The sequence below is a fragment of the Melozone crissalis genome, unplaced genomic scaffold (assembly GCF_028551555.1).
Source record: "Melozone crissalis strain CALT ecotype California unplaced genomic scaffold, PUWL_Pcris_2 ptg000045l_1, whole genome shotgun sequence".
NCBI classification, from domain to species: domain Eukaryota; kingdom Metazoa; phylum Chordata; class Aves; order Passeriformes; family Passerellidae; genus Melozone; species Melozone crissalis.
The window spans coordinates 17737204-17760061 of NW_026535823.1; the positions used below are offsets into that span (position 1 = coordinate 17737204).

The window sequence follows — 22858 nt, forward strand, 5'->3', positions numbered from 1 at the left end:
AATACATATGGTAATGATATGCAAATAGTGTATATATCCCATTTTGTGTCTGCATTCTGCCTGTAATTGTTATCTTTGTGATACTTATTGACACATCAGAGAACTTTCTAGTATCCACATTAAAAGGAAACAATAAAGACTTGCTATAAAAAGCATTTTATCACTGGCTTGTCCAATTCTTTCAAAAATATTTATATATATTATTGAACGTTCTTGAACAAGAAATGTATTTAACACTATGTCATGCCAGGCCCTTGTAAAATCTGATTCGTGGGTTCTTTCAGCTCTGCAGAATCACCATGGGAGTTAGCATAAAAAATTGCTTGAAGTTATATGGTCTTTCTCTTAAACAATGATGTGCAATGATGTAAACGAGCAGTACAATGGTGTTGATATTAAGGGTTTTATAACCAGATTTATAAACATTTATAAGAGCAGGAAAAGTAGGCCGTAAAGACATTGCCAATATATATATTTTTAACTTAGTAATCAAATTTGGTGACAATGAGAGGTTGATTAAAGGGAACTTTTTCATTTACAAGTTGGGTAAGTCTCTGTCCTGATTGTGAAGGGAAACCTTAAAAATGCAGATTCTGTGAGTTCATTGAATACCTTAAGAAATCTGGAAAATCTCATTATTTTCCTTATAAGTGGTTAACTTAGGCATGAGATAATTTCTTACGATTTTGACACTTTATTCCCTCCAGAAAGGCCAAAGCCCAAGAAAGGTAACCAGTTAGCCCAGTTTTCCAAAGAAAGCGCCAAGTTTTATGATGTTTGGGAGACGCTACGGACATGGGTGTGTGCAGCTCCATGACGTACCAGGGAGACATTTCTAAGCCATGGTTCAGCCCCGTCGCTTCTCCGCACTGCGCGCAGTCCCCCCTCCCTCAGCAGCTCCCCACACGCGCGGCGGGACGGGCGCTCTCCGGTCCCGGACTGGAGGAACGGGAGGGATGGGCGCTCTCCGGCCCCCTGGGGAGTGGGATGGGCGGGACGGGCGCTCTCCGGCCCTCGGACTGGAGGAACGGGAGGGATGGGCGCTCTCCGCCCCTCATGGCGGTGGGACGGACGGCCCCGGCCCCGCCCCATCGGCAGCGATCGCGGCGGGCGGCGGAGGCGGTGTCGGGGTGGTGAGTGTGGCGAGTGTGGCGAGTGTGGGGGCGCCGCTGCCCTCGGGGCCTCTCTGAGCCGAGCGCCTGCGGGGGAGGCGGCTCCAGCCCGAGCTCGGGGTGACCGCGCTTGTTTCCCGCAGAGCGGCCGGGGAACCCCGGCCGGGGAACCCCGGCTCTGACCGAGGGCCTGCGAGTGAGGGCGGGCGGCGGCGGTGCCGGCAGGCTCCGGCCCCCCCAGCCCCGTGCTGCAGGGTGCGAACACGTGAGTGGGAGCGTAAGCGCAGCATGGAGTGGCTGTATGGTAGAGCTGCTCTACGAGCGGAAAAAAAAAAAAAAAAAAAAAAAGAAAAAACCCCACAATCTCATCCCGCTCCTTAATCCGTATTGTAAAATTTGTTTCCCCGCGCACAATTTGCTCCATTCCTTGTAGATTATGGAAGAAGAAATGACAAAATTTGACTGCTATGATAAATCTTTCTCCTAGAGACGGTTTTAAGTTCAGTGTCTTTGCCCAACTTCCCTGAGTACAGTGATTTGGCAACTGTTCCTTTGGCTCAATAAGCCATCTATTGCATATAGATGGTAGGAAAAAAAGTCCTGGAGAGCCCTCCACTGGTAAAATGGCACCTTTTCTTTCTCCAAGGCTTTCATCCTCTAGACAATAAGAAGAAACAGTCCTGCAAAGTCTTGACAGCGTTTAGCTGAGGTATAACATTTTCCAGATTAGCGTATCCAAAAAATATTAAGCCCAGGACAAATATAACAGGGATTATATTTACATTATGACATTACTGTGGTGGCAGGCAAGGTTTCAGTGTTTATAGTAATGTTTGTCACTGAGGCTCCACAGTAAAATGAAACTATTTGTTACCTGAAAAAATGCAGCAGCTTAAGGGGTCTGACCAAGTGTCGTTCAAGCTCTGTGACATGGTTTTTTTTAGAGATGGAATAACTGAAGCTCAAAAATGAAGGAACACCAGCATTTGGCCTTTTGTTTCAAAGGAGAAAAATGAATCAATTACAAAATTGTAACTTTTAAAAAATGCCCCAGAGGTTCAGCATCCCAGTGTCAGGGTACTGTATGACCAGGAGGCTGGGCAGCTGTGAAGGGAGCAGAAGAGCTTACCACTCAGAAATTGTATCTATGCTGGAACAGTTACAAAGCACAGCATGAACTAAATGACTGTTAGTACACAGATGTGCTCATCTATTTCCCATGACCAAGTCCAATTATATCTTCCAGTATAGTTTAAGTACCAAACCTGAGTTTCAACCCAATTAGCAACCAGAATGTTGCTACCAATCCCACTAAAAAACATTTATGGCACTGACCTTTCTGGTAGCTTTGCTTGCTTCTCACTCCCCTAAAAATATAGAAAGCTGTAGGAGTAGTAATTTGTTATCCCTTTTCCTCTAACATGTTAATTTTCCTGTTTTCTCTATGGATATGCAAGCCTGAATTCCAGGAGGACTGACTACATGAATGCTTCAGAGCACTGAAAATTAGAATTGGATTAAAAGAATTCCTAATTTAATTTCTGGGTTTAGCAGACATGACTCTTGGCCAAAATGCTGATGTCTGACTCCAAGATTGGAAAAAGAAACATTAATAAGACTAAGAAAGAAATTAATATTACCTTTTAATTCCCCCACAAAGATCAGTGCATTTTCTGTGTTTGAAGAACCTTACAAATTTTGAAAAGGGTTGAAATGGGGTTTGCAGTACTTCTCTAGCTGCCAGGAATGTAACTTCCCTCATCTGGAAGAAACTTTGTATCCCAATGATAAAAACTCAGCTTAGGATAATAAAAACCATCTCATTGATGTGCCTTACACATACTTACATATATGGGGTAATAATTGAGAGTGCATTCATCGTAAAAGTAACAGGAAATAATTCTCTTGAGCCTGAGGTATGTCTTAACATGTCATATAAAATTACCCTGGGAATGTGTGTGTTTGGAAAAAAAGAGTAGGGGTAGGCCTTGCTTTTGTTTTTTTCTTTTTTTTTTTTTTTTCAGATCAGTGTGTGGGAGAGTATCTGGTTATATTAAGGAGACCTTTCCCTTTAAATCCTTGAAGTCTAAGTGGAGGTACTCAGAAATAAAAGAAGTCATAAAAGTACTTTATAGGAGGCTTTTTCATTTAATGCCCAGTGATCTTGTCTCTTGAGTCTGAACAAATGCTGTTCAGTTTTCAGTGTTAAAGTGTCACAAAGATAGAAACAGTGGGAGAAGTGTTACATGCCAGTGCCTGTTCTTACTGAGGCTGTTCAGCCAAGTCATTTCCATTATGTTCCTCTTAAAGTTTTCACAGTTTGTACATTTCTGTGGTATTAAAGGTGGATATAATTTTTTCTTCAGGTATTTTAGGCACTTGCAGAGGTTGACCACACCACAGTTACACAGGTCTGCTGCTGCTCATGCAGTGTGGTGGGTTTGTGTGATTGCCTCGTGTCAAATACTGGCTCTGGTTTTTGGTGCACCATGGCACTAATGCTGGAAATATTTACAGCTGTCAGTAATTTTTCTTATTTGCAAGTTAGTTCTGCATGTAAAGCTTGCATGTTTTTTGTTTAATTTTTCTATTTCTCAATACAAAATGAATCAGGCAAAGGCATGCATGTTTGCCTTTCTGCATTAACTAACTACTGCAAGTGTTCACAGTGGGCTGCAAGAGTTGTGCTGTCTTTGGTCTGACCCTGGGTAATAGCACCAATGTCATGGTTATGTTTTAAGATAGCATCAGTATGTTACACAGGTAGTTTTTGTAGCCTTAGACAAGGAGAGCAATAGAGACCTTAATAATATTTTTGATTTTGCATAGTTATTCTCAAAGATAACCTTGAATATGCTAAGTGGTATTATTAGAAATCACTTAAAATGGATTTTCTGGTCTTTTTAAAGCACATGGATTTCTTCTATGTCTTTAAGAGTATCTGCTGACTAATGTCAAAAATTTTCTTGCTGTTTAATTTTGTTCGTTCTCAGACTAGCAGAATTTCTTCTTGTAAATGAACATAAATTGTTTACTTGCAGATTGCTAAATGCAGTGGGATTATGGGGCTATTTTGAAGGTCTAATTGAGTTAGCCACAACTCAGTAGTGTGTGAGAAAGAGCCTAATTTCAGAAGTGAGACTGAGTTTGTAGCACAGGAGTAAGAGAAAGGCAAAATCAGCATACTTTTAGAACTTATGCATTGAGGCATCTTTGACTGGCCTTTTCTATTAGTTAATAAGTGTAAAGGACACTTCCTTGTTGGACTAAAAGGATTCTTCTTAATGAAAACATCATATTTCACTGTGCTATGGATTTACCATTTCCTTTCTGTTCACAAGGCTCACATGGTATTGCTTTAAGAGGCAATGGCATTCCTGTGTTTCTAATGCAAATAGTATGGTTTTTTTCTTTTTTTGTTCTCTCCCCCTTCTCAGGTAGCAAAGTCAGGGGGGAAACAGAAGTTCTATACCCTTTAATGCATAAATGATGGAAAACAGAGTTAAAAATTCTACTGCTGTGGCTACTGTGTTTCTGACATTAGATTTGTAGGTTACATGTGTCTAACACATTTCAGTCATTGTGGCAATGCAATCTAACATACAGTTTTAAAGTATCTTATGCAAATAGTTGCCTGAAGTACCAGTTCTTACTTCTTTTTTGATAGTTGTTAATTAACAGGACACATTTTCTCTAGTCTGTGAATGATTTTACTCTACACAAAGTGTCTTTTCTAGTTGTTTTCAGCCGTGGGAGATATTTAATGTTTGCCAAGTCACTGTGACAAAACTTATAGTAGTTACATAAAGTTCATAGGCCTCCCTCTCCAGTGTGACTGGTCATCTTAATTATCCTGATTTCAGCATACCTGATTTGAAACACTTGGAAATGGAGACAAGTTTTAAAGATGTGTAACGTTTTAAAAATTTGGCTCTTTTTCTATTGTATATTAGCAATCTTAATAGCAATTTTCATTACACAAACACATTTTCACAGGAATTCTAACAGAGACTTTGAAGCTTGAATTGCATTTAGTCTTAGCTATTATTCAAAAAAAAGATCAATGTTGTCAAATAAAGGAAACCTTCCTTTGAGATGACATTCAGAAACATTTTTCAGTCCTATCAATTACAGAGTTTCATCCTCTATGCTTACAACTGTGACAAGGTAATCATTTAGTAGCACTTAATTGAAACAAAATCAGTGGAGGGAAGAGGAGAGGATCTTATCTTAAAATTGTCTGGTGTTGTGTAGGAACTCTTTCCTAGAATCTGTAAGGTTTTTCAGGTCACTTATTTATTATGCAGGCATGTTTCTTGCTTCACGAAACTTCTGTTGCCGTGGCATTAAGCTAAGAGCAGATTTGCTTTCCAGATCCATCAAGCATTCCACCTCTGCAGTAAGTATTCCTTCAGCTGCACAGAGAAAACTATTTCATATTTCATGCAGTGTTTTAGAGATGCATTAATTTTGCAATGTTGCAAATATATATGCTTTAGCTATGGTTTATTTCTTGTTATAGATAAAAAGCATTTACTATCAAGAACAAAATAAGGTATTTGAATCAGTCAAATATTAACCAGACTAGCGTAACAGAATTTGGTGATTATTGCTTTGTGTACTTTAAAGTCACATCTAGAACATATCACACCAGAAAGATTCCTTAGCTTTTAGAGAGAAGCCTGAGATACAAGAGACAGGTTCAATCTCAGCTTTATCACAGGCTTTTTATAGGTCAATTTATTTATTTTTATCTCACTTTTCCTTTAATGATATGACAATAATGTTGCTTCTTGATGCTGCAACAACAAGGGGTCTATAAGTACCTTAAACTTAATTTTATATAGAATCTTTTCAGTTTCTCAGCTTAACTGCTTGTGAGATTGTGTAACTTCATTTTAAATCTTCCAGTTATGTTCAGAGAAAACAGCTTTGCAACATGGCAGGCAGCTGGAGGTGACACTCTGCATTCCATAGAGAACACTGGAATGTAAATGGTGTTCCCAGTTCATCTAGTCAACACATTGGGTCAACTAAGGCACATGACAGGTCCTTCAAAACAGATGCTTGAGTCATTATACTGGGAAGTTGCAACATATTTTGCCCATATGAGAAGTGCAAGCCACTTTGTAGGTCAGCTTTTGCCTGAGTCAGTTTTTCATATGCCATATGTATTTATATTCTGTTTAATTGAGTTGGATATTCATTAAATGTCCTCAAATTGAATACTGGTTGTTTTTGGTTTTTTTTTTTTTAATTTTTAATTTTCTTAAGATGTTGGCTTAAGTTGTAGCTCTTTAGAGCGTATTCTACAATTATTTATGTACCATGTCAGACTGTCTGCTTCCAACATCATTAAACTTACTGACATTCAATTTCATGACAAGTTTCTCTGAATTAAGAAAAAGATTAATACAAGCAGCACCTGGCTTTCTATCAGGTGCTTCCCTTGTTAGAGGGTGTTAGGGAAAGTAGGAGGTCAGTTAGAGTTTGATGAAGACATGGGTCTCCTGCTTAACACCCATTTTTGACTCCTGGAAATCTTACCCCTGCACCTAGAAGTGGATTGGAGATTATCAGGTGATGGCTGAAAAAAAATAGATTCTTAAGATTTGTCATGACCTTCTGGAAAAAGAATGCCAATGAAGGTTTCTTCTTAAAATCTCACTTAATTAGCTGGCTTGCCCAAACAAGTGAGGTTGACCTGAACACCACTATAATCTGAATCTGTGAAAACCTGAAAACTAATGCAAGTCCTGCTATTCTCTTTTAAAACTAGTTCCAAGATATAAGAAAGAAAGAAATAGAAAGACTTGAATTGTTAAATATATTTAAACTTGTATAGTAGGGAACAGTAAGGTGAAGACTTATTTTATTGTCAATACATTTTAGCTAGGGAAGGTTTCTCAATGCAGTTAAGATTTACATTATAGTTAATTTCAAAAGTCCTGCAGTTGATAAGCCTTTAGCTTTTAGCAAATTGAAACAATTTCAAGAGACAGACAGTGCATGGAACAAATTTACTCATGCAGCATACAGAATTGTCATTGTTAATTAGCAAGATTTGAGGTGAGTCTTATTCCCTCCTCTACAAGAAGTAGCCTAGCATGTCAAAAAGACGTGTATATGTCTTAGTGTAAGTATAACCTGTCTTGTTTGTATTTTTAAAGTACAGCCAAACATTGATCATATTTACCAAAACATACACTGTCAAATCAGATAATTCTTCTAAACTATATGTGTGTTTTTAAATAAATTCAATACAGTTGACCTAGTCAGGACTCTCCCTTAACTCCTTCTTGTTCTGGGTTAAGAATTTTGCCTTGACCTGTCTAGTGATCTTAAAGGTTTTCTTCCTGAGAACAACTAAAAGGTGTTCTGTGTTTGATTCCTCTTGAGTTTGTGTCACACAATGAGGTCAGAATCAGATCTGTTGAGAAGACAAAGGAGCACAGAAGATTCTGTTTAATTTTATAGTTTCCCATTCTTCATATCAGAACACAGGAGATGGCTTCATTCCTGTAAGCAGGATGAGTGCCAGCATTGCCCTGCTGCATCCTGTGTCTACTAGCAGTCATTGAAACTTGAGTCTAATGGTAATGCAGACATTTTCATCTCAGAGTATGCTGGCTAGAATATGGTTTTTGAATCTTTCTGGTAATAACAATAGCTGGCAGTGATAAAAGTAGCTAAAAATCTGTAGCTTGACTCAAAGAAACAGGAGTGTCTGGAGTATTGAGGAACTAGGTAATTTTTTCTCTGGTATCAAGGTAATTTGCAAAGATAGATATGAACTTGCATCTTATAGAAATTAATTTGGGTTTATTTTTCCTAATTTTCTTTCCAGTTTTAGCTTAAAAATACTACAACTATCAGTAGGTTTTTCTCTGCCTCCATATAGAGTAGTTATGACAAACCTATTTTATGGAAGTTTTCCAATACCTTAATTTAAGGTCTGAAGACATAAAAACCCCATATTCTGATGGGGTTTTGCTGTGCTCTAAGGTAGATACTTTAAAGCTTAAAAAATCTGAACAAAACCAGGAAATGTCTTTGCTATTTTCTTCTTACCCATCAATTTTACAAATAAAATTACATTGCAAATGCATACTTTCCAAACTGGATTGAGCAGGAATTGGACTAGAAATAGCATAATCTTTAAGCTGTTACCATATCATAGAAACAAAAAAGAAAGTATGTATACTAATTATTTCCTTTTAAGATCACCTTTTAAAGCTATGGAGCTAAATTTTATCCCTCCTCCATCCTTGCTGATGAAAGTTTAGTGGATTTAGATAAAGATGAATGAGAATTTAGGAGATTTTTGTTAGTCTGAATTCAAGCTATTATGCAAGCTTTAATGAAAGAACATGTCTGTAATTCTGTGTAGCTACCGAATTCAGCTGGCAATGGTGTATTTGAGAAAGCATGAGGGAGGGTTTTCATGCTGAATCCAACAACATCATACTTTGTCTTCCTTAACAAAACCCTTCTGTCTGTATGTTTTGATCTTGCAGACAATGCCCTTCAGACACAAAAATACAAGACGGATTGAAGGCCTTGATAGCAATGTGTGGTAAGTAAGAGGAAAATATCTGCAAGTGTCAGAAAATGTCCTTGGCTGATGTATTTTCTTTCCAGAAAGATAATTATTGCTAATAATAAGATACATGGCAGTTGGTATCCCTGCTGGAATGTATTTGGCACCCGTTTAGAAACAGTGAATTAAATTCAATTAAAGGTGTGATTAATTTTTATTTTTGAGCTTTAAATATTAGGCTTGGGCTTCTCTTCATCTATAAAACCATGTAAGACAAATATAACTCATGGGCATGGTAGTATAGCTGATTTTCAAATTTAAATGTTTCAATTACACCTGATTTGTGTTTACCAAACAAGTCAGATTTTTATTAAAGCCATTATACTTGTTTTATAATAAGCCATTATACTTGTTTTATGATTTGGCTCATTATTTTTAATACATCTTTTTCTAGGTATTACATTGATCTTAAAGCAATATTGCCCTCACTGATAAATATGGAATTTTCTTCGTTGGTGAAAAGACTATTTTGGGCTTACCTTAGTTGTATGTATGTGTTGCATTACTTGTGTGTACATATACACAAGGTGTTTTGATTATTCAGCCTCAAGCTAATTTTTAGCAATTTGTATTCATTTTTCACAGGACTGTGATGCTATGTGGGAGGGTAATGATGGGGAGAGGGTTGGTTTTTTTTGGTTTTTTAAATTTTTTTAAAATTTCAGTAGGGAGGAAAGAGTAAAATGTAAAGCTGATCTGTGCAGGGAGGAAGGAAACATTGTTCAAGGATCCTCAGGTTATTAGAAACAGTTAATAGGCAACCAGAAACAGTCTGTTGCCTAAAATTACTTTAAAAAATTACAGCACTCTGAGGTGACTGGGTAGTTTAAATGACACCTTCAATTGACTGATTTTAATCTTTAGGACATTTTATGTGCCTGGTATTCAATTTCTGCATATATCCAAAGCAACTGTGTATTTGTGTATCTGCACATCTGAGCACACTTCTTCCAGAAATGTTATTCTATAGATGCAGAACATCCATCTTTCCTTGGGTGCCCTCTGACTCTTGTGATCACATTATTTTAGCCCTCAGCTCTCCATTCTACTTAAACCTGTTCCCATTGCTGGGAATTTGGCAAACTGAAATATTTTTGTTTTGCCTTCTAGTGCTAATGAATAAAAAGATAATTTTATCTGGTATGTTAACTTTAAGATGTTTTTCCCTCCAGGGTTGAATTTACAAAAGTGGCAGCAGATCCCTCAATTGTTAATCTCGGCCAAGGCCTTCCTGATATATCCCCTCCCAGCTATGTTAAAGAAGAGCTGGCAAAGGTAGCAGCAGTTGACAGACTGAACCAGTACACCCGAGGCTTTGTAAGTATTGTGGAACTCCAGGACCCAAGTTCAGTGGTAAAAGTGCCACAGGGAAAAAATTTGACTTTAAATTAGTTTTATCTACAGATCATAGTCTTATGTCCCAAATTAAGTTCATCTAGTAGCTTTGTCTGTTACTCATGAACTTCCTCTGTGTAGGCTTCTTCAAGGCAGGACCCTTCAGCAAGAGCAGAATGGTAGAGCAGGTCTGGGAGGTCTCTGAGGAGTTGATTCACTTTAAAGAGTGTAGGTTATTTACCTCTGACTTTAGTCAGTGGGAACATGAATCAGACAGTACAATGGGAGAATGAGTAGAAATACTTGTATTGCTGCCATATCCCTGGAGGGGACACAAATGGTGAATGGTACTCTGAGATTTGGGATGTGACTATATGAATCAATGTTTTGATCACAAGTGCTATTTATCAGCAATATATAAATACAATAAAAAGATTTTCCTTGCACCAAATACTTTTAGTTGAAAGATAAGAGAGGAAACAGAAGGAGATGAAAGAGACTCGAGAGGAGGTGAGGATGAATTGGTGTCAGAGTATTCCCTTCTCTCCCTCTGTCTCTTGTCCTAGCTAGGCTATAGGCTATCTGGACCTACTCTGAGATGTGATAATATCAAAGAAATTAAAAAGCACTAGATAGAAAAAAAAAATTCCAAGTAGATACAAATAAATTGAAAACAAGCTTTTCTTTCCTAGTGTGCAAACACTTTAAACCCTGTTACCTGTTAGCAGCCATTAACACTGAGGGCTAATATATTTTTCTATTTCAAAATGTAATAGTTTGATACACGTAGAAAAGAGCCCAAACTCAGGCTTTATACATTGTCAGGCATGCTCCAATCAGTTATTTACTTTCTTTTTATTTTGAACAGGGACATCCATCACTGGTGAAAGCCTTGTCTCAAGTCTATGAGAAAGTTTGTGGAAGAAAGATTGATCCTCTCACAGATATCCTGGTGACTGTGGGAGCTTATGGATCTCTCTTTAGTACAATACAGGCACTAATTGAAGAGGGAGATGAAGTAAGTTTTTACTGGAAATATTCACATATACTTGCAGACATGAGAATCTTACTCTTTTTCTTATTTGTCTACTTCTAAATATAAGTTAATGTTGGGGCTTCTTTCTGTCCCTATTGGTTTGATTTTTTTATAGTTGTACATCTGACTTATGGTTTCAGAAGCTGTGATTAGGAGACTATCCTTTGGACGTCTTCCTATCACTCATCAATTTACAAACACCTTTTTTCACACTTAGGGTATCTGTGGCAGTTTCTTTATCACTGTTACTGTGACACAATACAGACTGATTTCTTATTTGAGAAAACATGTGGGATGTTGTCTGCAACAGAGGGCACAAAGAATTGTTGGTGTTTGGGTAACCATTATGTATCAGGTTCTGTTTTGGGCCACTGCATGGTGGGAGCATAGGGTGCAGAAAAGCTTAGTTAGTTACCGTACTAGCTGTGATTGCTCAGCTCTTCACTATTACTGATATCTGCCTTTTTGACAATGAAATGAAGATTCATTTTACAGGAATATTTGTATCCATAGTGGATAAAACATATTTGTGTTGTTGTATATTTTGCTTTCAGTGTTTCATTCATTTCACTTGTATATTGTATTCTCATCTTGCTTTTCTGTTGCTCTGATAGTCACTTCTCTTTTGTTTGGAATAGTTCTATAAGCCTTTGCCTTTGGTGGTTTTTTTTGATTGTTTTGTTTTCCTATTGTCTAGCCTCTGTGTAGTTTTTCTTGAGTTTTCCCTCTTTCTTTACCTGAGAATTATTGATAAAATTTGAAGACTTAGCTGTTCTTTTGATTTCTAGATACTGGGAAATCCTGGAATTTCATGGGCATAATTAAAGCAGCTCTGCTGTGGTTCAGTAGTTTACCATTGCTATTTCCCATCTTTGCTTTGTACCTTCAAATCTGTGTGTAGGTCTCAAACATTCTTATTGTTAGAACTCAGTAGCTGTAATGTGTAACTAGAAAAACAGCCTCTGTGTGTTGTCAAAAATGAGTGGTGCTTATCATACTTAGCCTGAGGGGATTGTTGTATTGTACTCTAAAAGGAGGAATATTCTGCAGTGTTATAACATTAAACCTGGAGTGCCAGAAACATTATCAACCTATGGCACCAAGGTAAATGTAGAAATAGGATGGTATCATGCACAGTAAACTCTTTGTTTCTGATACTGATGATTGTCATTTCAGGTAATAATTATAGAGCCATTTTATGACTGTTACGAGCCAATGGTAAAGATGGCGGGTGCAAAGCCTGTTTTTATCCCACTAAGATGTGTGAGTAACTTTTTAAAAATTACTAATTATATAAAGTTTCTCATCCATGTTCAATGCAGTTTGCTGAACACCCATATGATGCTTTTCTGTATAGTTTTTCATAATGTCAAATTACATAAAAATGAGATAGATAGATTGCTAGAGTGTAAGTCTGAGACAATAATCCAAAACAGTTTTATTAGTGTTGGAGAAGGTGTGACAATGTTTCTTATTTGCTTTAATTTGTGCATTCTGAAAGCTGATTTCAGTTTTCAGTGCAAATTATGGAAGGGGGATCCACGTATCAGTGCAATTTCTCTGTCAGTTGGTTTTCAAAAGTTTTGGCTCCTGATCCCTACAGCAATTCCTACAATGACAGAATACAGTTTATTTTCCAAAGTATGCTTGCCAAATAAGGACTGATCATGCAGTAGATGTATTTGCTATACATACAGAATTACTGTTTCCTTTATTGTTAAATAGGCTATAGGTTAATTGTCAAATTGGTACTGCTGGCATTATGCCCACAGCTTGCAAGGATTGTTCTGTATGCCAGTTGCGCCTTGTGCAACTGGCAGCCTTGCTGAGGGGTTCTTTGGGCAGCACTGTTGCAGGAACACCATGAAATGAGAACAAAACAGAATGACCAAACCTCTAGGACTGCAGTGGGAGTAGGTGGAAGTCCATCTTCTAGGGATGTTTTGAATGACAGGGCACCTCCAAGCATTTTCTGTTTCACACTCTTGTTTTCAGTCTGGCCCTCTCCCAGTCATTGCAGGTGTCACAAGGGGGGTGTGGCCATGCTCTGTGTTCTCTGTACCTACTGGCCCAAACTCCTTAGCCATTTGTAATACCTCAGGGATACTTGTATTGTGTAGTATATAAACTCCAGAGACTCAGTACTGCAGATTTTTTGCTCTTTGGCCATTTTGATTAGTTTAAGGAGAAGGAAAAGACCTTGAATCCCCAGTGGTGATCAGTCTTTTCAGTCAAGCAAGCACACACTTGCTCTACTGTCTGGCAAGTCTGTAAACTCTCCTGCCATGTGACTGCATTACACACTGTAATAATCAGCATGTGTGCAACAAGATCCTGGACACCAATTCCTGCAGGGGCTTTAGGACAGACAGTGGCCAGAGGAGGACAGCCACTGTCACTATAGTTTACCTGTTCCTAGAACAGACAGAACCTCTCTTAGGTGAGCAAGACAGATTGGATAGGTTGTCACATATGGTTATGAAAGTGTTTGAGCGTGAAAAGTTGAGCAACTTTAGGCTGCAACATGTATTAAAGTAACATATAAATTTATTATGGTTTTTTTTTTTTTTTTTAGAAAAAGGATGGAAACACTGCATCTAGTGCTGATTGGGTCTTAGATCCTGCTGAACTTGCAAATAAATTTAATTCCAAAACAAAAGCAATTATTCTAAATACTCCACACAACCCAATAGGCAAGGTAAGAGTCCTGCTTTAACACCACTTTAATTTCAAAGAATGTTTTAAATACTGTGATTAATGTATTTTCCTTTACTTTTCCTGTATCCCAGGTTTTTACCCTGGAAGAGCTCCAAGTAATAGCTGATCTCTGTATTAAACATGACACCCTGTGCATCAGTGATGAGGTGTATGAATGGCTGGTGTATAAAGGGAATAAACACATTAAAATAGGTACTGATTTTTTGTGGCATCTTAGAAGTGGTAGTGGAATGATGCTGTGAACTTGCCTTCTAAGGATAATGCTTGCTGGAAGAAGCTCATATTTCAAGCTTTGAAATTTTTCAATGTTTAGGGTCTAAGGAGGGGATCCTCTCTCTTTTCTAAAAATTATTTTAAAGAATAATTTCTAAATAGAATTTCCAAGGCTCTTAAGTGACTTTGGAGCAGATATCCATAGAAACCAGTGGGACTGATGCTTGTAAGTCAGTTATGATCATATAAATTTACCATCCTTATTCAGTTACTCTGTTGGCCATGACAAGTATAGTTGCTGTTATTCTATGTATATTAGACAGTGCTTTGCTGAAGAATTAATAGAAGGAACAGGAATTAGAACTTTCTTCTCAAAGCTTTGTAGAGATAATAATGAGGGAAATGGACAATGAAGAATACAATTATTTTTGCTCCACTAATTATAAAAAAACTAAAAAATAGTATAAAGGTCATTGTGGAGATAGTGCATAAGCACTGTCCCACCCAAGGATGGAGACAGGATTAAATACTAGACATTGAATTCATTGAAGTAAGTCCTGCAAGTGCAGTATGAAAGCCTGTTAAATCTTCAGGTAGTGTTGTTACAGGGGTAAAGCAAAATTGCCAGAACAACCCAGAAAAAAAAAAAAGATGCCAGGTTCTTGATCCACTTGTTTTACTTGATCCAAGTTTCACTGAAGTTAGTGGAATCACTCCCACTGCCTTAGAACAATTTAGCCTAAGGTTACTGAACTCCTTTTCCAGTTCAGTAATGCTACAGCTATGTATTTCTGTGAAAATTTCTAATCTGGTGGCCTTAGGTTGGCTCTGCTGATGTATTTGAAAAGTCCAAAACTTCCTTCTCATATGTACAGATACTTTGTTTCTGATGGTAGCATCTTGCATGAACTACCTGTTCTGATGTACTTATTATATGGAAGGCACATTTCAGTCGTGTGCAATAGAGGCATACAGTTAAATTAAACAATGATATCAAGGCACTTAAATATAAATTAGACATGGAAAGATTTACCTTTTTCCCTAGCTCTGCCACTGGTTGAATGCTGAATAACTTTGCTTCTAGGCTTCAACTCCATATTTGTAGAGTGACAACAAAATCCATTGGTGGGGGCTACATCGTTTTGAAAATTGAATCTTATGAGTAACAGAAAGAAAATGATATCTAAATGACCTTGCAGGACTTGTTAGCTCAGCTGCACAGTTGCTGATCATCCAGCTGCAGTACATTGATTGTATTGGCCATGCATAGGCTGTGAGTCTGTTTTGAGGGTGACCTAATTCCATGGCTGTTGTGGTTACCTTGATAGTGATACTGTCTCAAAGACATGGAAGAAGGAGAACACTTTGGGTACATTAATGTGATAGTAATCTGAGTCACTGCACCTTAACAGGTTACCTGACAGTAACTGATCATGTGTCCCAGCTGCAAAGTGAAGTCAGTTAGATTAAAGATTTCTGTGTGGGCTTAGCAGGTGTTTCATGGCCTTAGCATCTCATGCAAGGCTGTCTTCAGAATCAAAATCTCTGTGTGGTGTAAGGTAATCCCTTTTCCTTTTCAACAGCAGCAGGTCCAAACACATTGTCAGCTACACTTCATCTTATGGACAGGTGGTGAATTCTTAAGATGAAATATCTCCATTGTCATCAGCACCTTAATGCTTCAAACCAAAACATTGCACCAAACCAAAGACATTCTGTAATTTAGCATAAAATGTAAAAGTACTGTATAAAGAAAATGCAAATTAAAGCCCAAAAAGATAGCCAGCTAGGTTTAGGTATGGATTCTCTAACACATCCCATGAGATCATTAACTTTAGTGTTAAAAGTACTCTAGAACTTTCAGGGTAACACTGTAAACAATAACATTATTTCAGTAAAAGAAACAGACTCTGCTCTTTTTTTACTTAAGTTTCTCCTATTCCTTATTACTTTTAAGTCTACAAAAACAATACAATAAAAATGAGTGTGTTATTTCTCTATTTATAAACTCTTGTGCTTCCATAATAACTTCTATATATTCTATCCAATGCAGTGACACTTATTTTTTGTGGGAGATACAAAATGGATATTGCATCAATTTACAGGATCTGATACTTGTTCCTTCATACAATTTAGCAGGAGTTGCTAGCCACAGCTCATAAAATTAGTACAGTCTTTGTGCTGTCACTGAAGCAGTTTTCTGTAGCATATAACACTTCATCATGTTTCCCATCATCTGACTTCTGTGAAAACATGGACTCCCTCTGCATAATGATTAGGGTTGCACTGACAGATTTAGAGATTGCACCTCATAGCTGAGGATTCTGAGCAAGCCACTCAACAAGCTGAGTACTATCCCAGGTAACAGGCTTATTATATGTTAGTTGCACTTCATTAGTTTTTAAATTGTAGCCAGACTTGGTTATGGTGTCATATGATGTCATACATGGTTGCCACAGGGCAATTTCCCTCTCTATTTAAAACTTGTTTGGGAAAGCAATGGAGCTGCTTCTTTCTCTGTGCCCTTGTACTGCTGCTATTGTTTGAAAAGCTGTCACATTCTATCTCCAAGGCTGAATTCCTGTGACTATGTGGCAAAACAGGCTTGCTAGAGGCCATTAGCTTTGAAAGGCAATTCTTGTTGCAGTCTGAGAACTGGTTTGGGTGCCTCTAGGAAGTGATCTCTACTGTTGGCCTAGCTTGGTAGAAGATACATCTGTTCAAACTTTTTCTTTTCAAGGTCACAGAGTAGTTGAGTATGGGTAGGCTAATAGAAAAACCAGTTTCTTTCATGCTGTTTGGTTTCTCTTCTTGGTAAGTTTGCTCCAAAAATTGCAATACATGTTTTCAAATAACTGAAAGACTTATGCCATGTCTAATGCTGGTAACTGCCACAAAACCTTCCTCGTGAAATTCAGGAGTTTGATTTGGAAAGTCTTTGTTCATTGGTGTCGCTAGAGAGGGGATTTAACAACTGACAGATTCACTGGTAGGGCTTCTAGTATGCAAATGAGGTGAAGTCAGATGTTGGTGACTGCTGTAATTGCAGCCTTGACTGGCTTTGTGTCTCAGACTTAGGTGTGTCTGGATTTGTCTGTTTCTCTTGAAATTAATTAAGTTAGAGTCCAAGCAGAGCTTTGCAGAAGCTGCATAGAGAAAAAAAATTGCAAATGACACTAAGAGACCTTTGCTCTCTTATCTCCTTGGAAAGGGAACAAAGGATTTTGGTCTCCTATCAGATACAACTGCAAAGACAGAGACAGGCCTCTGTGAGTCTCTTAATCCTTGCAGACATTTTAGCTAACTGCTATTGTCAGTCAGTCTCAGGCCTGTTCAAATTGTACAATACAGTATAATTTATTTACTCACTCTGCTAGTTTTCTGATGTTCTGTTGTTTGGTTCTGGGTTAGAAGTCTTAGTAATTAGTTTCTTTTTCTGATGTCTGAGACAGCCATTGACACTGAACTGGACAATTCTAGTAAAGAGGGTTGCAGTGTCTGAGTTAATGTTGTGTATAGTACTATTACCAGGCATCAGAAATAACCTGTCCTGGGGTGAATGGATAGCCTTAGATAATATTTTTCTTATGGATAATTGTGCATTTTTGCTGAGGATAATTAACATGTAGTTTTCAAACTGTACCTCTCATTTTCTGTCTCTTCTTTCTATTTTCATTAATCCCCTTACCTTCTTTTCATGCTAAAAAGCACTGGCCCATATATCCTTTTTCATTTGTTACAATTGCTATAATTTCAGAATATTCTTGATGTTTGCTTAAGATGCTGCAATGAACATACAGCTTTTAGCTAGGGGCAGTGCAGTTCTTCAAATTACATGGAATATGTGAGTGCACCTGTACCAAATTAATTTTATTTTATGTACAGCTACATTGCCAGGTATGTGGGAAAGAACAGTAACTATAGGAAGTGCTGGAAAAACATACAGTGTAACTGGCTGGAAGGTAAGAAGAATCAATATAAATGAGTTAAATTACATAGAATGCATTTATTACTCTAAAAACACCTCTGTTTTTATGACCTGTGTTCTGAAAGTTTCTGGCAAATCTTCATGTCTCCAAATGTGACAATACCATTCAGTTGGAGCAGTTACCTATTTTTAACACCCATGTCTTAATTATCTTCTTGTATCTTAACTGATAAACTCTTGTGAGCATAAATTACTAAAAAACCCACCACAGTATGTTTTGTTCAAAATCAGTAAAGATTCTTGGAGAAAACATGGATATTATCATATTTTAACTTCCCAGTTTTCCCATCTTGACTTTTAAATATGTATCAGAAAGTGAAAAAAAATATTTTTAGCAACTAAATTTTTCATCACCATGTGTTCATCAGCATGTGTTCAAAGCGAACCACAGCATATATGATGCAGTAGTGAGCTTTTGTTTTATATTCAAACTGGCTTTGACACAGCAGCTTAAGAGATGGATAGGCTCTAAACCAATTAGAAATAACATTTCTAATAAATGTTCAGTTGGATTACTAACTCTTGTTTTATGAAGAGTTAAAAGTTTACTCAGTATCCTATGAGAGATAGGGATAAGGGAAAATAGAATTGTTGTCTCAAATCTACCATTTTTTAAAGTGGTAGATTAAACCAGCTTTTTCTTAATAATTTAGCAAAACAAATGCTTAAAATAGAAAAAACTGAAGACATTGGCTAATTTTTAGTATTTGTTATCTCTTAGTAACACCACTGCCTGTAAGTGTAATATATGCACCCTTTCCTCCCTTAGCTTGGTTGGTCCATTGGTCCTGAGCACCTGATTAAGCATTTGCAAGTTGTTCACCAAAATACACTCTACACTTGCCCAACTCCATTGCAGGTAGGTACAGATGGGGCAAAGGAGATTGTTTTCTGGTGTAAGAAAGCTGTTGGCCTCATGTAATAAAACAGTAATCACAACAATGAACTTTTAGTTGTCAAGATACATATTCTAGGGTGTAATAGGAGGAAACAAATTTGATCAGCTCACCAGACATTTAAAAAAAATTCACTCTTGTGGATTCTGTCATCTTGTACCCACAAACTATGTGTTGCATAAAACATGAAATCTTAATGGTTTCCTAGCAAATATAAATGAAAGTTCTGTCTACTAGTGTCCAGTATTCTATGGTACATTATTATGAAACAATTACATTTAGCTTCAATTCAGATTGTAAACTTTTGTGTCCAGGACTCTGACTTCAGTGTATGATTAGTGCCTAGCAAAAGATTGGGTGTTTTGAGTGATGCCACAGGACGAAGTAATTAACAGATTACAGATGTATCTTGTGTAATTTGTGTGGTGATTTGCTTAATATGGGCCAGGATTGACCAAAATTCCACGATTTCAGCAGGAAGTGGGAGTGTCTGTGAGGGTACTGAGTGTTAATGAGTGCTCTTACCCTGTGTTTCCAGGAGGCTTTGGCACAGGCATTTTGGATGGACTACAAGCGCATGGATGACCCTGACTGCTATTTTTACTCCCTGTCTCGAGAGCTGGAGAGCAAGCGTGATCGGATGGCTCAGCTTCTGAAAGGGGCTGGACTGAAGCCTGTCATTCCAGATGGAGGATACTTCATGATCGTGGATGTTTCCACGTTAAGTCAGTATAAAGTTTATTAAAGAGTGTGGGGAAAGTAAATTTGGTTAATGAGAAAATTCAGCTTTCATTTTAAACTATATTTTCATCTCATATGCACCCTTATGTGTGCATAACATTGTCAGGAGTACTAACTGGGATTGAAATTTTCAGTTTCACCTTAGCTGCTAAGGTAGATTTTATGAGCTTCAGCAAAGCATTTGTGATCCTGACTTGTCCATGTTTTGCAAAGCTATGACAAGTTTTTACAGAGGATAAAGGAGGTAGATAAACATTCCTATTTTTTTTTCAAAACATCTATGATTATGAGAATGAGAGCCAAGTGCCTGGATAATATACTGAATTCATCCCATTTGCATTTTCTTTTTTCTGGTCTTTTTTCTGGTTTGTTTTTTTTTTTTTTTTCCCTCCTAATCTGAAGTCACACCCTAAAGGCTCTTTGAAGCATTCTGATCTCTAAACACTGAATGCTACCAAAATTCAAGCTATGGTAGCTTCAGAGAAAGCATTCACACAGGGGAAGGTCTTTTTAGTTCCACATTTTTTCACTAGTCTAAATGGCATTTGTCATTTCGACAGAAATGTTTAAACACAGAAAGATATCACAGTTTCATCATGTGTCAGGAAGCTTTAGGTAGCTCAGTTTCACAGATGAGAAAACTGCATTTTCAGGGATTACTGCTGTCCATGCAATAAATGCACTCTTCAGTACCCTCCATAGCCCTGATCCCCAATAGTCCAGACTTTAGGACTTTTGGAGTATTACATGGCTTTCCTCCAAGCTACATGTCTGAATTTGCTTTGGATGGAAAACAAGTGCTCAGATCAGAAGGTTCAATCTGTTGGCCTATTTTACTTCTTAGAGTATAATTTAAAAATTATAAATTAAAAAAACACATAATATCATTCTCAAGTATTAACTGTAATAAAATGCTGTTAATGAATGCCTTCCCATTGGAGTCTAGGAAATCTTACAACATATTTGTTTTACATTTAGATGTGGATCTCTCTGATATAGATGAGAAACAGCCTTATGATTATAAATTTGTCAAATGGATGATAGCATCTAAGGTAAGATGTCTTAGTCATACTCTAGTTTTACGAATGCTTTTCTATTGAAAGCAAGAGCAGTGCAACTGTAGTTATTCAATAATGTAGTAGAGATGTTCCATTCAAAATATTATTTGGTGTTATTGATAACGGTGTGGCTAAAATATTGTAAGTATGTTGAAAATGTACACTGTAGGTTTTTGCTACATCCCAGCACTTTTCTTTCAGGAAGCTTAAGTGTTAGTTGTACAAAAGCACCTTTGAAATATTTTGCCTAAAAAAAGTATTTTGAATTTAGTACAAGCCTAGCTAGTGCATACAAAACTGAACCTTGTCTTTCCCTCATGTGTTGGGAGGGAGAGTTCTAGAAACAGAATAGTAAAATCATCATGCTTAAACCAGATTTCTTATACACATTTAAATAAGCAAATGCTATTTCTGTTTTGTGTTTCAGAAGCTGTCAGCAATTCCTCTTTCAGCATTCTGTGCTCTTGAGACAAAGAAACAGTTTGAAAAATACATACGGTTTTGCTTCATTAAGGTAAGCTTGTGTCCTGAGATCAATGCAGTACAGGAATCTGCAAGAGACTGACCTACATTTTTCCCAGGATCTCTTGTATTGAAAGCTTTTAGGAACATAAAGTTAATTTGATGTAAAATTCAGCACAAAGTATCTTCAATTGTCTTTTTGCTGAAGGACTTTACACCATCAGTGTAGGTGGCATGGCCAGGAAGGGCAACTGGCAGAAAATAACTGGATGGGTAGCCCTTTTAAGCTTATTGTATTGATTTCAAAAAACATTCTTGACCAGTGGTGACAGTGAAAATTATTGAGACAGGAAAGCTATCAATTAATGTGATACCCATAATCCAGAGCAGAGAATAACTGTATAGCAGAGTGTGTGCCCCATGTCCATTCAGTGTCCAATAGCAAAAACAGTGAAGAGGACACCTTCAAATTTAGCTCACTTGCCTAAGAATACACAGACTTCATGTGAGCTCCAAATTACAGAAGCAAACATGTTTTTTTTCTGTGAATTGGCTGGTTTTTGCCATTTTGTGAGCACCTTCTTTGCAAATATTCTTCCCCTGTTAAGTTTGTTCTTGAAAGGCTGGAAGGCTTTGGGGACAGGTATGTAAACTTCAATAAGGCCAAAGCCCTGAGATGTTTCCCAATTGTTCTGTAACAGAGTCAGCATAATGGAGCATGTGCAAATCCTGAGCTGTTCTGTGTAAAGATCAGAGCCTTAGCCTAAAACAGTAATGAAGGGGAGTTTCTCCTTGTGTTACTTACTTCTTCTGATGAGGTGTAAAGGCTATGGCATAATCTGAGCCAGAAACAAGCAAGATGAAGTTACTGGTTGTACCTGTGGCTGACAAACAGCACTAATGGTTTCAAGCTAGACTGCCTGTATGACTCACCAGGCTGGAGCCAAGCTACACAGTTTGGAGGGATTATGTTTAAGTAGTTCACAGCATAACCAGGCTGCAAGGAGTTTGAAAAATCCCAACTGTACTCACAGGGATTAGGAAAGTGTGCTAGCTTGTCTCCAAACCAGAGCTGCTAAGTTACATCACTGCATTAATGCCATGAATTTATGTAAGTTTTGCTTTCATTAAATGAATGCTGAGATGGTATCTTTTAAATATATCTAATAAATGTTTTCAACGAATCAGCACTGAATTCTTTGTATTGTCCAGATTTCTACCTAACAACTGTCAATGAAAAACTGGTTGAAAAGAAATTTACAAGATGCAGCTGAAACAACCAACTACTGATTTGGGATGATATAATCACGATTGGCTCTTTTCAGGAACTCAGTACTTGCAGTAATAGTGTTGTTTCTTGTTTTGCAGAAAGACAGCACACTAGATGCAGCTGAAGTGATCCTGAAGAACTGGAATAAATAGACAGACTGATTTTTCTTATTAACTCTTCCATATAGTGTAACTATCTAATAGTAGGGTTTTTTTTAAATTGGAAATGTAAGAAAAAATTACTTAATACAGTACAGAATTGACATGACATTGTAAATAACTTTTTCCTGATACCTGCTGAGGAGTTAAAACAAGGATTTACTGAAATATGTGTAATGCAACTCAGAGGTTATTTTCAGTCTTTTAAAAACAAAAATTAAAATTTTCAGTCTTTCTCTTAAAGAAACCCCAGTGTACTTCTGCGCAAACT

At 37.4% G+C, this 22858-nt stretch overlaps 1 protein-coding gene across 1 annotated transcript; it reads left to right on the forward strand.

Annotated features, from left to right (window-relative positions):
* Positions 1-842: 842 nt before the first annotated feature.
* On the forward strand, positions 843-22817 carry KYAT3 (kynurenine aminotransferase 3). Its single transcript, XM_054286313.1, is given in 15 exon segments — positions 843-912; positions 915-1133; positions 5420-5511; positions 8630-8688; positions 9885-10029; positions 10916-11065; positions 12260-12346; positions 13659-13781; positions 13873-13993; positions 17900-17976; positions 18772-18861; positions 19437-19623; positions 20618-20691; positions 21125-21211; positions 22528-22817. Coding segments are annotated over 15 exon segments (1635 nt in total). The 3' UTR covers positions 22582-22817.
* The last annotated feature ends 41 nt before the right edge of the window (positions 22818-22858 follow it).